General features: G+C 38.8%; 1 protein-coding gene across 4 annotated transcripts in view; it reads right to left on the bottom strand.

Moving 5' to 3' along the window:
* Window positions 1–7,659: 7,659 nt before the first annotated feature.
* The window catches only part of USP9X (ubiquitin specific peptidase 9 X-linked), a 147,807-nt gene continuing 139,255 nt past the window's right edge, over window positions 7,660–16,211 (bottom strand). For 2 of the 4 annotated variants that reach the window (XM_008968336.6, XM_003815368.7), the window contains exons 42-45: window positions 12,241–12,397; window positions 11,823–12,083; window positions 11,063–11,158; window positions 7,660–9,273 (exon numbers count right to left, since the gene is read on the bottom strand). In XM_008968336.6, the coding sequence (XP_008966584.1) occupies window positions 9,136–9,273; window positions 11,063–11,158; window positions 11,823–12,083; window positions 12,241–12,397 (652 nt within the window). In that variant the 3' untranslated portion in view covers window positions 7,660–9,135. The remainder of the gene's footprint in view (window positions 9,274–11,062; window positions 11,159–11,822; window positions 12,084–12,240; window positions 12,398–16,211) is intronic. The other 2 variants (XM_008968337.5, XM_003815367.6) reach the window with 1 other exon arrangement.

The following is a 16,211-nucleotide window of genomic DNA, read 5'->3' as shown; positions in this document are numbered from 1 at the left end:
TTTCTTTTCATTCAAAGTAGTGGCTATAACACTTGATCTCAGCCACTGGAAATGTGTTAGTATAAATCTTCAATGTACTTATTTTCAAATGAGGTTCAAATCAGAGCTACAAAAAAATAAAAGGCGTATTTCAGTTTTCAAAGTTGTAATCCCACATCGAATTTGTAACAAAAGCTGCTCCTCAACGGGAGTTCACGCTAAACGCATTGCAAAGAACTACTGTGGGGTGAAAAAAACTACTGCAATTGATGTACAGCATAATTTAAAATATGGGATATTATTTTAGGCAACTGTATTTTCTTTTAATCTAGACACAAAATGTAACACTGTATTTCAGCTACGGTACATCTGTAAACAAATTCAGAATAAAAAAACAAACAAACCTTACTTGACTTTTCCCCCATTCACTAGTCAAATTTAGAAGGCCAAGTTTTTGTTTTGTTTTGTTTTGTTTTTGAGATGGAGTTTTGCTCTTGTTGCCCAGGCTGGAGTGCAATGGCGTGATCTTGGCTCATTGCAACTTCCACCTCCCGGGTTCAAGCGATTCTCCTGCCTCAGCCTCCCAAGTAGCTGGGATTACAGGTGCCTGCCACCATGCCCGGCTAATTTTTGTATTTCTTAGTAGAGATGGGGTTTCACCATGTTGGCCAGGCTGGTTACGATCTCCTGACTTCCAGTGATCCGCCTGCCTCGGCCTCCCAAAGTGTTGGAATCACAGGCGTGAGCCACTGCGCCAGGCCAGAAGGCCACGTTTTAACAACTGTTTTCAAACCAACATAATGCCAAACTTCAGAATTTAGTAGGAGATTCAGGTATGACGTTATATATGCTTTCTTTTAGTTCTAGCCTTAAATCTTAAGTTAATTCTTGACTTTAAATTTGTACAGTTAAACCAGCTTCCCTAAAAGTAATTCCTCTTTTTTGTTTACAGCTCTAAGCTGCTTTTGTGATGAGTATTGCCCATTGCACTTCAGCATAGTGGAACAGCAGTTAAAAGCCTAAATGTGGATTGCATATTGATAAATTATTACTCCTCAAAAGCACCTGATAATATAAGTGTCACTCTTGGTTACTTTATCATCCTTTTCTAGAGACAAAAACACAGAATGAGAGGGACATCCTGTAGCCATTTCTTTTTTATTCTTTTTTTCTTTTTTTGAGACAGAGTTTCGCTCTCGTTGCCCAGGCTGGAGTGCAATGGCTCACTGCAACCTCCGCCTCCCGGGTTCAAGCGATTCTCCTGCTTCAGCCTCCCGAGTAGCTGGGATTGCAGGCATGCACCACCACGCCCGGCTAATTTTGTATTTTTAGTAGAGATGGGGTTTCTCCATGTTAGTCAGGCTGGTCTCGAACTCCTGACCTCAGGTAATCTGCCCGCCTCGGCCTCCCAAAGTGCTGGGATTACAGGCGTGAGCCACCGTGCCCGGCCAATGTGAGATGCCCCTCCCCTTGAACATGGGTGGGGTTTATGGACTTTCTTCCTTTTTTTTTTTTTTCTTTTGAGATGGAACTTTGCTCTTGTTGCCCAGGCTGAAGTGCAACGGCGCCATCTCGGCCCACTGCAACCTCCGCCTCCCGGGTTCAAGCAATTCTCCTGCCTCAGCCTCCAGAGTAACTGGTATTATAGGTGCCCGCCACCATGCCCGGCTAATTATTTTTGTATTTTTAGTAGAGACGGGGTTTCACCATGTTGATCAGGCTGGTCTAGAACTCCTGATCTCAGGTGATCCACCGCCCTCGGCCTCCCAAAGTATTGGGATTATAGACGTGAGCCACCGCGCCAGGCCTGCTAATAATCAGTGTCTAACGCTGTGCTGATAAGTGCTAAACAACAACCCAACATCCAGTTTATCTAGCACTTAACGTTACTAAGTTATTAAACCAAGCTTCAGTGGCCATTAGTAAGGCAAACCTGCTACCATTTTAGTGCAAGTCTGAATTTTTGTTTTTTGTTTTTCTGTTAGATAAAAATTCTGATCTTGGATTGGGTGCAGTGGCTCACGCCTCTAATCGCAGCACTTTGAGAGGATAAGGTGGGCAGATTACCTGAGGTCAGGAGTTCGAGACCAGCCTGGCCAACATGGCGAAACCCTGTCTCTACTAAAAATACAAAAATTAGCCGGGCATGGTGGCACACGCCTGTAATCCCAGCTACTCGGGAGGCTGAGGCAGGAGAATCTCTTGAACCCAGGATGTGGAGGTTGCAGTGAGCTGAGATCACGCCACTGCACTCCAGCCTGGGCGACAGAGCGAGGCTCCGTCTCAAAAAACAAATAATAAAATAAAATGAAAAATAAAAAATCCAATCTTGGAGCAATAGAAAAGGCTAACTACAACCTAAGAGCTTATTTAAAACCAACTTAGCCGGGCGCAATGGCTCACGCCTGTAATCCCAGCACTTTGGGAGGCCGAGGTGGGCAGATCACAAGGTCGGGAGATCGAGACCATCCTGGCTAACACAGTGAAACCCCCCCCCCGTCTCTACTAAAAACACAAAAACATTAGCTGGGCACGTTGGCGGGTGCCCGTAGTCCCAGCTACTCGGGAGGCTGAGGCAGGAGAATGGCGTGAACCTGGGAGGTGGAGCTTGCACTGAGCCAAGATTGCGCCACTGCTGACAGAGCTAGACTTTGTCTCAAAAACAAAACAAAACAAAACAAAAACCCAACTTAATGGTACTAACTTACCAAATTTAAGCAGTCCCATCTAGGTTTCTGATTGATTTTAAACACAGCCTGAAAAAGTTGTTTCCTTAATCACCCAGCAGAAACCACTAGTTTACATCAAGAAATAAGGGCCACATCCTAAACATATAGACACCTGAGGAAAATGGATTCTGAAGGACTTTCCCTCAACACACCATGTGCCCTAAATGTTGACTCATTTCCTTGACATCCTGCAAATGCTTCCTCTTGTTAACAGCTATCGTGCAGGCAGTAGTTGGTGGGTCAGAAGGGAATGCAATTCTGAACCTCCATGAAGCATATCCTTTCTTCTCTCTGGTCCCAGCAGCATGGGAATTAAGACCCAGCCAAAATCATCCTTACTTCTGAACTCCAAAGGTGTACCAATGTTTTAATGGGTGGGGGAAGAATTAGATGAGAACATAAGATAATTAATGGCAAGTGATTTAAGAGACACAGCAGCAACACTGTTAAGAATACATTTCTATTCCTGATGCAACTGAATTGCTAAAAAGGACTCCATGGAAAAAAATGTTCCAATATCCAAAGTACCTATTTGGAATATTTTGTGTTTAAACACATCTATAGGGTTGAATATAAATAGAAAATGAACACAATTCTTACTATCTTGCAAGGTGGCCCCCACTTGCTTACCTTTGAGGAGTTTGGCTAGTGCTGGGAAGGCTACAGAAGCCAGTTTCTTTTCTTTTTTTTTTGAGAGTTTCACTCCGTCGCCCAGGCTACAGCCCCATCTCGGGTCACTGCAACCTCTGCCTCTGGTTCAAGTTACTCTCGTGCCTCAGCCTCCTGAGTAGCTGGGATTACAGGCGTGCGCCACCACACCCAGCTAATTTTTGTATTTTTAGTAGAGACAGGGTTTCACCATGTTGGCCAGGCTGGTCTCGAACTCCCGACCTCAGGTGATCCACCCGCTTCGGCCTTTCCAACTAGTGGGATTACAGGCGTGAGCCACCACGCCTGGCCTCTATACTCATTTTCTAACATAGGGAGTGCTTTGACAGGCAGACTAGTCCAGGGCAGCTGAACCATACTGGCAGAGCAAGAAAGTCCACTTGGTGTCTTAACTATAATGCATGTGAAAACCAGAAGCTACGACACAAAACTATCTCAAGAAGACCGCTTACACAGGGCACTTCATGAATAATTCGGTGACTCCTCAAAGGTTCAGTTCCATCAAGCCATTTCTTCATAAACTTGTAAATTGGCCAGCTTTGTTAGCAATTACACATAAAAATAGGGTTTCTAATAGGGTTTCTAAGTTCCACTAATGGAAAAAAAAGCAATGTGAGAAAAGCCCACGACAAAAACCTATTTCCAGATGTGAAAAGACATTTGTCATGACAAGGATTACTACCAGATGGGATATCCCACGTTTTAATATCCATGAAAGTCAGTGATTTTGCTTGCTGAGGCGCCTTGTAACCAATGGCATCTTGGATTTGTTGAAATGCAGTATATTGTCTAATGTTAATGGATCATGAGACTTGTTTTCTCAGATGGCTAAAATGATTCCTATTTTACTCTTGAGTTTTGACCATTTAAATAGAATGACCTTAAAATAATCAACCTTTATTTAAATGGCTCTGAAACGTGTTCTATTTAGGAAAGTTTTTTGGTGTAATTTAAGAAATTTCTCTTGAGATTTTACCTCCCTAAAGTTACTGAAACGTTTTATGTAACCCCAACTTAGAGTATCTAAACTTTCAGGTACAGATAAAAATAAAGATGTCAACTTTTTGCCTATCTCTAAGTTACCAGATTACAAGAAGCAATTCAAAATATTGGTGGTGATGTAGATTTTCAGTTAGATGTACTCATGTAGCTAAAAATACTTAAAATACAGTCTAATCCAACTGGAGGGAGTCTTCCAAATTGCAGAAAAGTTAAATATTAGTTTTCTATTTAAAAAAATCAGTGAAATTAAATCCAGTGAAAATCTGAGATTTGTCTTTTAGCAGTTCTTGAAGTAACCCAACTTTAGGAAAGCACCTCCAGGTTTCTGAGGAAATCTTAATTTCCCTGGGACATGACAACAAAGAGCTATTTCTAGACACTAAAAAACAGCAGATGGAACTTGCTAGAGAGTTAACTTTCACTTCTGTGGCTCCCCTCAAAACCTGTGGTCTGCTTTATTTCCAGTTTAAGAGAACTGAAACACCACAGTTTGCTGAATCTTAGTTTTAACTCTAAAGTCTGCAATTAGATCACAACTCATTTCTTTGAGGTCCTTAGGTGTGAATCCACTTTGGATATACACAATGATGGCTGAATTCCTCATAAACATTTCCCTTTAAAAAATTCCCTTCAGCTCTATTACACATCTACCTTGTTTAGAAATCTTGTATTAATAAATAAAGGGAAAACCGAAATTGAATTTATAAAGTTTTATTTTTGTATATGTGCTAAATCTTAGGAACTGTGAACAATCTTCATGTCAGTCTGTTGGCTTGTAAAAGGCTAAGAAGTGCATGACTTGGGTGGTGAAATTTCCTTTTAGGAATCTGAATCTCTAAATAAATTTTCACACATTTGCAGTTTTAAAATGTGGTGCACCTTGCCCCCGCTTCTCTTACACCTATAAATTTGGAGGGAAAGTGCTAAATTTCTGCAAACGTAAAGTAATTGTTATAAATACAATCAGCAGCAAATTCTCAATACACTTAGCACTTCTGTAGTGTTTTATCACACTCAAAAACCTTATTTGCAAAAACTGAACACTCACATATATGTAGGACTAATTCTGGTTGAGTCCTACTATGAAACCAATACTGTTTTTTTTTTTCTTGGTAACACAAAAACTGGGGTGTAGGGGAGTGTTTTCCTTTATCGGCAGTATGTAGTACCTTCAAACTAGAGACCAAAACTGGGCACTTACAATGAAAAGGCAATTTTCTTATCCAGCTATAATCCTAAATAAGGCAGGATATATCCACCAAATTAACCACAAAATTCAGCAAAGTAAAATAGCTCATGGGAAAACATAAGCTGGAAAAATACTAATAAAAAAACTGAATTACTTCGAAGTAGTCATCTGAATATTCACAACTTGTTTTCATTTACAAATGTAAGTCAAAAGTGTCTCATCTTTCTAACCACTACGAGGATTAAGGATTTAAGTTATTCACTAAGTTAATCATGAAAAAAATAGAAAACATTTTAATTCTAAATTTGTATACACAACAGCTAAAAGACACAAGGCTGGGAAATTATCACCAGGAGAAAAATCAATGAAAGAAAAAAACCCTAGTATGTTATTTCTGCCTCTACAATGCTAAACATGAAAGTTCAGTTGGTGGAGGGCTTAGAAACAGCAGCAACATGGTTTAACAAGTTGTGCACTGAAACACTTAGATAGAATAGGGCAAAAGCCCTTGTTCACATGGTTTTACAACTAAAATATCTTCAGTCTTTATGGTAACACATTCTACTGTCTTCTATAATCGTGTCATTTAGAATTCTGGGGGCTGTTTCTTTCAAAGGAAGACTGGCGATTCCGCAAACATTTAAAATAGGAAATATATGGCTCAAAAAATCAGTTGAGGGAGAACTAAATAATCCTTAGGCACTTTGAAGACTCGAAATTTAAAACGTGCCACTTGTGTTCAGAAAAAGACCTCAAAATCACCATTATGTTGCTCTTGCAACAACATGCATCTTTAAATTTCTGGTTATACATTAATGCTTGAGTTAAATATAGAAAATAATTTGCACAAACAAAAATAACTCCACTTTCCCTTGCTCCTAGTCACAACACATACCACTCTTCCTCAAATGGAGACAAAAATGACTCACAAGCCCCTCACCTGGCACAAGGGGGCTTGTAAATTCAAAGCAACCAAGGTTGGGCTCTTCCTCCAAGCAGAAAAATTCACAGCCTTTTATATGTCAAGTTTTCTCTCAACTAGGAAGCCATTAAAGTTTTTAAGTACATTACATATTTTGTTAAGGAGCAGCAGGAAATATATAAATCTCCTCTCAGATGGTGAGATGGTACACCTAACTCATCCAAATAAAGTTAACCTATTTCACTCGTTTAAAGAGCTTGGAATTGAGGAACTTTTAAATTAAAATAACTATCAACTGGGGCCAGGCGCGGTGGCTCACACCTGCAATCCCAGCACTTTGGGAGGCCGAGGCGGGCAGATCACCTGAGGTCAGGAGTTCAAGACCAGCCTGGCCAACGTGGTGAAACCCTGTCTCTACAAAAATACAAAAATTAGCTGCGCGTGGTGGTGGGTGCCTCTAATCCCAGCTACTCGGGAGGCTGAGGCGGAAGAATCGCTTGAACCCAGGAGGCGACGTTGCAGTGAGCCAAGATTGTGCCACTGCACTCCAGCCTGGGTGACAGAGCAAGACTCCATCTCAAAGAAGAAAACAACAAAAAAATAAAAACAAAACAAAAATCAGTTGGAATTGCAAACACCGTGTGTGACTTTCACTCAAAGTAAAAACTATCGGTGTCAAAATGTCCTACAGGAACACCTAGAAGCACAGGTTGAGTATACAGTACTACAAATAAGATACCCAAAGCTTTATCTTAAATACCTGCCCCTTTTAATCACAAAATAATGCAATGCTCAATTTTGTTTCTGCTTTGTTCAGTTCCAAGTGTAGCCTTTTGACAAAACATTTCCCTATTAACTGAATTGTAAAAAATACAACCAAGCTTGTGCTCATTAAATATACATGTATATAAAAAACATACAAAAAGTACAAGATTATGTTAGGAAACTTTTACAGTGTCAACATCCTGATTTCTCAAAATCTTCAGTAGAGGGCCAAAGGTCAAATCTGTGCACAAAAACTTGATGTGACTGAAATCCTGAATCAGTGTCATGCCTAGGCATGCTATGCACAGAATGAATTTTAATATGCAGTCCTCTTTAAAAAAAAAAAAGGACAAAAAAGTAACCAAAAAAAAAAAAAAACCAAAAACACACCACAGGACAAAAAGTTCTTCTTAAATCAAATTCTATTTGTGAATTCAGCAAAATAATTTCTATAAAATAAAACAGCAAAATATTTAAATAGAATAGGGTGGGCTGTATCTGTTTGCAGGGGTATTTGGTTTTTAGACAGGTTCCAAAAAATTACACACATTCAAGTTACCAATTCTCTTTTAAATACAGTATGAACTGAGGAGTTCCTTATTTTTAATCAAATGTTTATTCTGAAATTGTGATATCTCAATTATATCAACCAGTAGTTTCTTTTTTAATGAGACCCTGGCTTTGAATGTTAAACGTTTTGGAATAATGGAAAAGGAGCTAGGACAATTCTTGCTTTCAAGTAAAATTGTGACTGAGCAGAAAATCAGCCAGCTATCTTGGTGCAGAGAGGTACTCCAAGTACCGTGGGGTTCTGATGACTTCCACGTCACTGGGATCCAACAGAAGGAAAGTTTTAGAAGATTCACCTAATAAACTCTACCAAAGAAACAAAACAAGCACACCAAATACAGTCTTCTATTATGCTCCAGCATCTTGGCATAGCAAATTTTTGCATATTTGTTTTAAATCTTTAAAAATTCCCATTACTGATACGTAAGTGTTCTTTATTCCACCCAGAGATTGAACTGTCAAACATTATATATAAGGAACATATATGCAACTGAAAATAGCCTGTTTGTCACATTTCTCCCCTTGTTTTATATTTTAATATTCTAGGTGTAAGAAGTAAAAGCTCTGAGTAATACAGCTGTCACTTCTCGGACAACTGCTGTCATTATGGTAACTTTTTCCTCATTGGCTACACTAACTTGGTGTGAAGCCATGCTAAATGTTACAGCATAACTATAGCTTCAAAGTGATTAACCTAATATCAGAATAAAAAGGCAATGAAAAAAATCTAGAAACAGTGTTACATCACCAATTTTCCACATCAACCAAATAATTTAAAGGTTACCAGCCTTACATTGCTCATAGCAAAATTGACTCCAGTGGCAAAGAATTAACATGAAACTATTGGTGTGGTTGACATGGATGGGCTCTGTTTTGTTGCTGTTGGTTGTTTTTTTTTTTTTTTTTTGTAAAGGAGCTGATCCAACTGCCATGAGGCAGGCAACACTGGTTGCAGAGTGCAGTGGGTTTAACAAGAAAATTAACTTTTGTAGTTTGTGTAGATCTGTGAGTCTCATCAAGAAAAAAGTTTCTTGCTTAAGAATTAACAGTCAACATTAATATACTATATACACCTTTGCCATTTACACATTAGCATCAGGCCATTTATTACAAAACACTATACACTTTCCACTGCAGGCGGGTTATATTATTGACAGCAAATTTCTGCAGATAAGACAGTGAATAAACTCTCCACTCCATGTTGATTAGGAATAGTTTTTCTAGTTTTAAATATTAGCCAGACACAGAAAAAGGTTGGACTGTAAGGCCTGGGTGCACAGTCTTGATGGAACCAGTTAATTATGTGCATTTCATTGATCCTTGGTTTGAGGTGGGGATACTTCTTCACTGCCTTCATAATTTTCTTGTGCTCGTTGGCCAGTTCTCTGAGGGTTGTTCATGTGATGTGCTGCTGGGCCTGTATATGGCTGTCCATGCACATGGTTATTCTGGGAAAGGAGAAGAGATCTGTATGTTAAAACTTTTCACATAGTAAAACAACTTCAAAATCATGGTCTGAAGTCTCTGGAAATGTATACTTTTATTCTTGGGACTTACTCTGTAAATACCCTTGGACTACTATAGTGCAAAACAAAAACAAAAACAAAAAAAGGCTTGAAAAACGTAGTGTAAATGCAAACCCCAAAACCCTGAATAAGAGCAGTGATTGTGTAGGTCCACATAAATCTTTGGCCAAAGTGATTTTTAGTGCCAAAAATTATTTAGACTCAAGTCTGGCAAATAAAGGATTAACCACTGTTGCTCTTGGTAAAAAATTTTCAGAGAATGATCTATGAGCATCTATTGACCTTCCACCACATGCTAAATCCGATTGACTAACCATGATGTAAGATATATAGGAGCAGTAACCCTGAACTCACAATAATGCTGATTAAAAACAGAACAATGTTCAAGATGATAAAGTAACCAGGCATGATTAACATAAGAGCTTTCTCAGGGTCAAAGGAAGTTAACCTTCCTTGTGGATTTGGTTCCTTAACCTTTTAAAATGTCTGAACCCTACAGTGCTCTCATTTTTCTGTACATGCTCCATCAGCCAAGCCAAGATTTTAGGCTTAACTTTTTTTTTTTTTTTTTTTTTGAGATGGGAGTTTCGCTCTTGTTGCCCAGGCTGGAGTGCAATGGTGCTATCTCGACTCACCACCACCTCTGCCTCCTGGGTTCAAGAGATTCTCTGGCCTCAGCCTCCTGAGTAGCTGGGATTACAGGCATGCGCCACCATACCCGGCTAATTTTGTATTTTTAGTAGAGACAGGGCTTCTCCATGTTGGTCAGGCTGGTCTCAAACTCCTGACCTCAGGTGATCCACCTGCCTCAGCCTTCCAAAGTCTTGGGATTACAGGCATGAGCTACCGCGCCTGGCCAGGCTTTACTTTCTATAGATGAAAATAAGTATGCTGAATGTGTACTTCCTAACTATTCAGTTTGCTTCTATGTACACAGTGAAATGTAAGAAAGAATGCCTGAAATGTTTCTCCAAGTATGGTTCCTGGACCACCAGCAGCATCACTTGGGAACTTGCTAGAAATGTACATTTTCCAGCCCCTTGAAGACCTATGAAATCAGACACTTTAGGGTAGCATCTAGCTCTCTGCTGGAGCAAGCCTTCCAGGGAGACTCACGCCTGTTCAAGTTTGAGTACCACTGCCTCACAAGAGTTGATTTAGTCACATTTTGGTTTCAGAAAGAAAAAGTTATCATTTAGAATGTTTCTTCATCTCATTTCTTTTGCTATTTATTTACTAGTTTATTTACTTTAATCACCTATGGAAATCTACCCAAATCCTTTTTTTTCCAGTGATTTTTACCATCACTGAAACCTGTGGCTAAGTAACCAAGGACTTCTTACTTCATTGCCATATCTTAATAATGTTTTTAGAATCCAGGTGAAGATTTTACCTCACCGGAAATGTCACCACAATCCTTTGCACTAAACAATGATCATTTTATGTTGATATAAATTCTCATACAGTTTTATTAACTACTAGCACAAGAAGGACACCTTCTTGACAAGGAAAACCCTACAGTGGTTAAGTTCAAACATGTTACACCATGACCCCCACTCCAAACCATCCCTCTTCTGGATCATGCTCCCAAAGCTAGTCTAGATAATCCTACTTCTTAGTTTGTAGTCACAACAAACAATTGAGCCATCCTCTAAAATTAAGCATAAAACCCAGTTCTAGGGGATAAAATCATAAACTGACTCCTGTTTACCTGTTGATACTGAGATCCAGGTGAATGGGGGTACAATGGGGCATCTTCAGGTGGAGGTGACTCATGTTCATCTGGAGCATCTTGGTCATCTGGCTCCTAATTTTGAATATTTCAAGATAAAAAATTACGTAGGCAAACTCAAGTTTACTTTTAACTTTTTCTATTTGAAATAAATTTTAAAAATCTACAAAACTGACCCATTAGCAACTTTTCTTTTACTGCAGATAAAGAACTTGGGGAAAAAACAAAACAAAACAAAACAAAAAACCTGATTTGCATTCTCTCAGAATTACTACATTTCAGGCAATTTCACAGAAATTTCTCCAAAAGAAAGCTCCCTTCGTTAGCTTAAAATGACATAGAATAAACATTCTTTTCTTTTCTTTTTTTGAGATGGAGTTTCACTCTTGTCACCCAAGCTGGAGCCCACTGGCACGATCTCCGCTCACTGCAATCTGTGCCTCCTGGGTTCAAGTCATTCTCCAGCCTCAGCCTCCCAAGTAGCTGAGATTACAGGCGCCTGCCATCACGCCCGACTAATTTTTCTATTTTTAGTAGAGATGGGATTTCACCTTGTTGGCCAGGCTGGTCTTGAACTCCTGACCTCAGGTGATCCGCCTGCCTCGGCCTCCCAAAGTGCTGGGATTACAGGCGTGAGCCACCGTGCCCAGCCGAATAAACATTTTTCAAAACCCAAAACTTCAACATAATCTTTTAATAATATCATTAATACATAAACACTGGCCTACAAAATAATTACTTTGCTCTCTTCCATTTCTATCTGCTGCACACTGGTGGCTTTTTTTACCTCCTCTGGACAGAGTTCACAAGCTTTTGCAAGTGTCATCCTAGCACTATGTGATCTCTCCAAGAAATAACCATTGGACGTTTCATTGCTTTGCACTGGGGGAGACCAATTGTTGTAAGTGTACTGAGGATTGCCAGTATATGGTCTTCTTTCAAGTTCATCTCCAAGCCATTCCACTGCCCAGGTCCACTTTCTTTTAAGATCTCCATTGCCCTGCAAAAGAAAATAAAACCATACAGATAAGAGGATTTGGAATACTTCAAAGTTAACTTAAAATGACAACCCCAAGTTCTCATGATTCTCTTCTTTTAAAACAGAATCCTTAATTCTGATTAAGATTTCTACAAAATTATAAGAAAAAAATCCTCACCTGCAGGATTTGGTAAGCAACAGGACAGTTACTAAATAGAGCTACCATACATTTTATACACTGGTATGCTCTTTTTTGATAGTGATTCTTAGAGCGCTGGATTGTGTCAAACAGCCCATCTCGGTCATCTGGAATTCCTTTCAGTGCATTATGAATTCTGAAAGAGAACCAGATATAAAATAAAAACGTCTAAAATCTAATAGCTAATATATACTGAGTGCCTACTATGTGCCACTCAATAATGTCTTTTAGTCATTTAATCTAACATTAGACAATAGGTACTATTATTAAACCTTTATTTTTTATTTTATTTTTTTTTTTTGAGACGGCCTGGGCTGGAGTGCAGTGGCACCATCTCGGCTTACTGCCAAGTCCTGCCTCCCAGGTTCACGCCTCTCTCCTGCCTCAGCCCAACTACAGGCACGTGCCACCACGCCCAGCTAATTTTTTGTATTTTTAGTAGAGACGGGGTTTCACCGTGTTAGCCAGGATGGTCTCAATCTCCTGACCTCGTGATCCGCCTGCCTCAGCCTCCCAAAGTGCTGGGATTACAGGCATGAGCCACTGCGCCTGGCCTTATTATTAAACCTTTTAACAGGTGAGAAAATTGGCACAGAGTTACACAGCTTGCCGAGGTCATATAGCTGCGGAGCAGTGTGACTCCAGAGTCTGCACTCTTACTAACTTATTACCAGTCCAAAATAATTCTGCCATGTATGTAATTTAAACACATTACCTGAAGTGAATTCAGGACACTCAAGAGTAATGCAAACTTTAAAAAAGTTAATAACTAAGTTTATGACTGCTGTAGTTGAGGGTAATTTGCTACACATCAATACCTTTTACAAAACTGCATCTCTGAAGGCAAGTTAGGATTCAGTGACATAATTTGGAGGTACAGTATTTGAATTCTAATAATGAGAATACATGGCAGGCAAAGCATTTTGACAGGCAATAGTACAATTTGGCTGATTTGCCAATAACACAGGATTTCATTTCAGTTTCTCCCAAACTACAACAGAGTAATAATACAAAGCCAACTAGTCCTGTCTTTCCCTGAACTAACTAACTTAAAACATGATTGTAGGGGCACAAACATGCCTTGTTTCTTTTGTGTTAAAAAGATTATGTGCCAGTAAATAAAATGTGGTGTATATATATCCATAAAACAAAATATTATTCAGCTATAAAGTAATGATACATGCTGTAACATGGATGGACTCTGAAAACATTAAGCTAAGTGAAAGAAGTCAGACACACAAATTGCATGATTTCGTTTTTACCAAATGTCTGGAAGAGGCAAATCCACAGAGACAGAGAACAGATTAGTGGTTGCCAGGGTTAGAAGGAATGGTGAGTGACTGCTTAATTGGGTAGGGGTTTCCTTTTGGGGTAATAAAAAAAAATGTTCTGGGATGGGCACGGTGGCTCACACCTGTAATCCCAGCACTTCAGGAGGCTGAGGTGGGCGGATCACGAGGTCAGGAGATCGAGACCATCCTGACTAACACGGTGAAACCCCGTCTCTACTAAAAATACAAATAATTAGCCAGGCATGGTGGCGGGCACCTGCAGTCCCAGCTACTCGGGAGGCTGAGACAGGAGAATGGCGTGAACCCGGGAGGCGGAGCTTGCAGTGAGCCGAGATCGCGCCACTGCACTCCAGCCTGGGCGACAGAGTGAGACTCCCTCTCAAAAAAAAAAAGTTGTGGAATCAGATAGTGGTAATGGCTATACAACATTGTGAATGTACTAAAAGTCACTGAATTGTATACTTTGAAATGGTGAGTTTTGTTATGTAAATTTTACCTCAATTAGAAAACATAACCTGGACACTGAGAATTTAAAGATTCTAATATACACTATGTATTTTACTTAACAGTATGTTTAAAGTCAAAGTAAGATTTTTTTCCTCCATCAAATGCATTCATGATTTCCAAACAAAACAGATTACTTCAACAATTTTGCAAAGCTTAATCATTTCAGACAAATCAACCATGTTCAGGCCCTCTTGCTGTTTCATCTGAAACACTACATATAAATTGCTTTTACCTTCAGTTTTTTCAAGTAACAATGAAGTGCTAAATCATTATTTCTGCCATATCATATTTTCTCCCCATTAGCATCAACTGCTCTCAAATGCCATTTTTATTAATACTATCTTCACTTGCCTTATTACCTGATGCCAAGCAGTGCTGGGCACATGGTAGACACTCTATAAATATTTGAACATTGTTTACTGAATGAACTAAAAGCTCATTATGAGAAAATTATTTTCACGTTTGGGCCAGTGATTCATGTAACAGTATCTTACTAATCTCATTACACAAAAGTGTAACTCCCACATTTAATCTAGCACGTATGTCTTTGCCATTATCACTTGCTCTAAGCAAACAAGAGCTAAGATGTGATTAACTGGTTTAAAACTGTAAGTGCTTACAGTACTTTCTTTTTTTAAAAAATAGAGGCAAGATCTTGCTATGTTGGTCAAGCTGGCCTTGAACTCCTGGTCTCAAGCAATTCTCCTGCCTTGGCCTCCCAAAGTGCTTATTACAGGGGTAAGCCACTGTGCCCAGAAATACAGCATTTTTTAAAAAGAAAATAGTAAAAGTTAGATTTCATTAAAATCTACTCTGAAGGAAGCTTTCAAATCCTATGAACATATTTAGAAGGGCACTGAATACTGCCTGAATAAATGACTATAATTCTGAGCTACTATCTTTTGTGTCTCAAGAAAATTGATTTTTGGTTTAATGCTATTTTTACAGTATTTGTTTGAAATCTATTATGGTAAATTTGGAGATAATTTGAAAATACTAAGTTGCAAATTCTGGCTTTCGCAATCCCCACTAAAACTCCAGATTGTTACTTCTCTTTAAGCATTTTGTTGTTACAGAACTTGTTTTTAAGTTTGTTTTATTACCTTGGCAGATGGGAGGCAAACTGCGACATAGACTTTGAATTGTTTTCCCAAACAATTATACTATCTTCCATGTGGGAAGGGAAGTTCTAAAACCTGGCAGTGCTGTCAACTAATACCATAATTTATCATCTATTATATAACTCTTGGGATTAAAGATAATATATTCAACTTTTACTACAAAAAAAAACCCCAAAAACAAATAGAAAAATTCTAGTGAAAGTTTGAGGGCCAGTTAAGCTGGATAACCTTAGTTTTTACGGGGGAAAAAAGTTAACATTCTAAAAGTTCTCATAAAAACTAATTATAATTGATCCCCTCATTATTCATGAATTCCACATTTGTGAATTTGCTTACTTCCTAAACTTTATTTATAACTGCAAAATCAATCATCAAGGTGCTTTCTTCGTCATCTGTGGACATATACAGAGCAGCAAAAATATCAAGTTGTCCAACACAAACGTTCCTCGCTGAAGTCCAGAAGAGTGTCATTCTCTCTTGTTTCAGCTTAAACTGTAAACAAGTGTCCTTCTTCATGGTGTATTTAGTGCCACATTTTCCACATATTTGTGCTTTTGCTGGTTATTTTTATGTTTAAAATGACCCAAGTATATAATGTTGAAGTGCTATCTAATGTTCCTAACCACAAGAAGGCTGTGATGTGCCTTATGCAGAATGCGTTGAGAAGCTTAAGTTCAGGCTTAAGTTACAGAGCTGTTGGCTGTGAACTTTATGAGTCAACAAAATATATTAAATGACTTTAAGTAGAAACACACATACAACAAGGTTATGTATTGACTGGTTGATAAAAATGTAAACAGAGGCTTATAGAAACCTAATTCTGTATTTCCTCCTAGGAGTAATGGTTCAGTATTTGCTAACTCAGTGTCTGTGGTGACTTTACAGAATATAAGTACCATGAAAAATGGAAACCGTACTTACCTGAAGACTTTTTACATATACTATTATACTTCATGTGACTAATGACTAAGTTGCTTCAAGTGACTAATTCTAAAACAAATGTAATCTAATCATAAAATAATCCTCGGGC

Source organism: Pan paniscus, chromosome X, assembly GCF_029289425.2.
Source record: "Pan paniscus chromosome X, NHGRI_mPanPan1-v2.0_pri, whole genome shotgun sequence".
NCBI classification, from domain to species: domain Eukaryota; kingdom Metazoa; phylum Chordata; class Mammalia; order Primates; family Hominidae; genus Pan; species Pan paniscus.
This window is presented reverse-complemented; position numbering and strand designations above follow the sequence as displayed.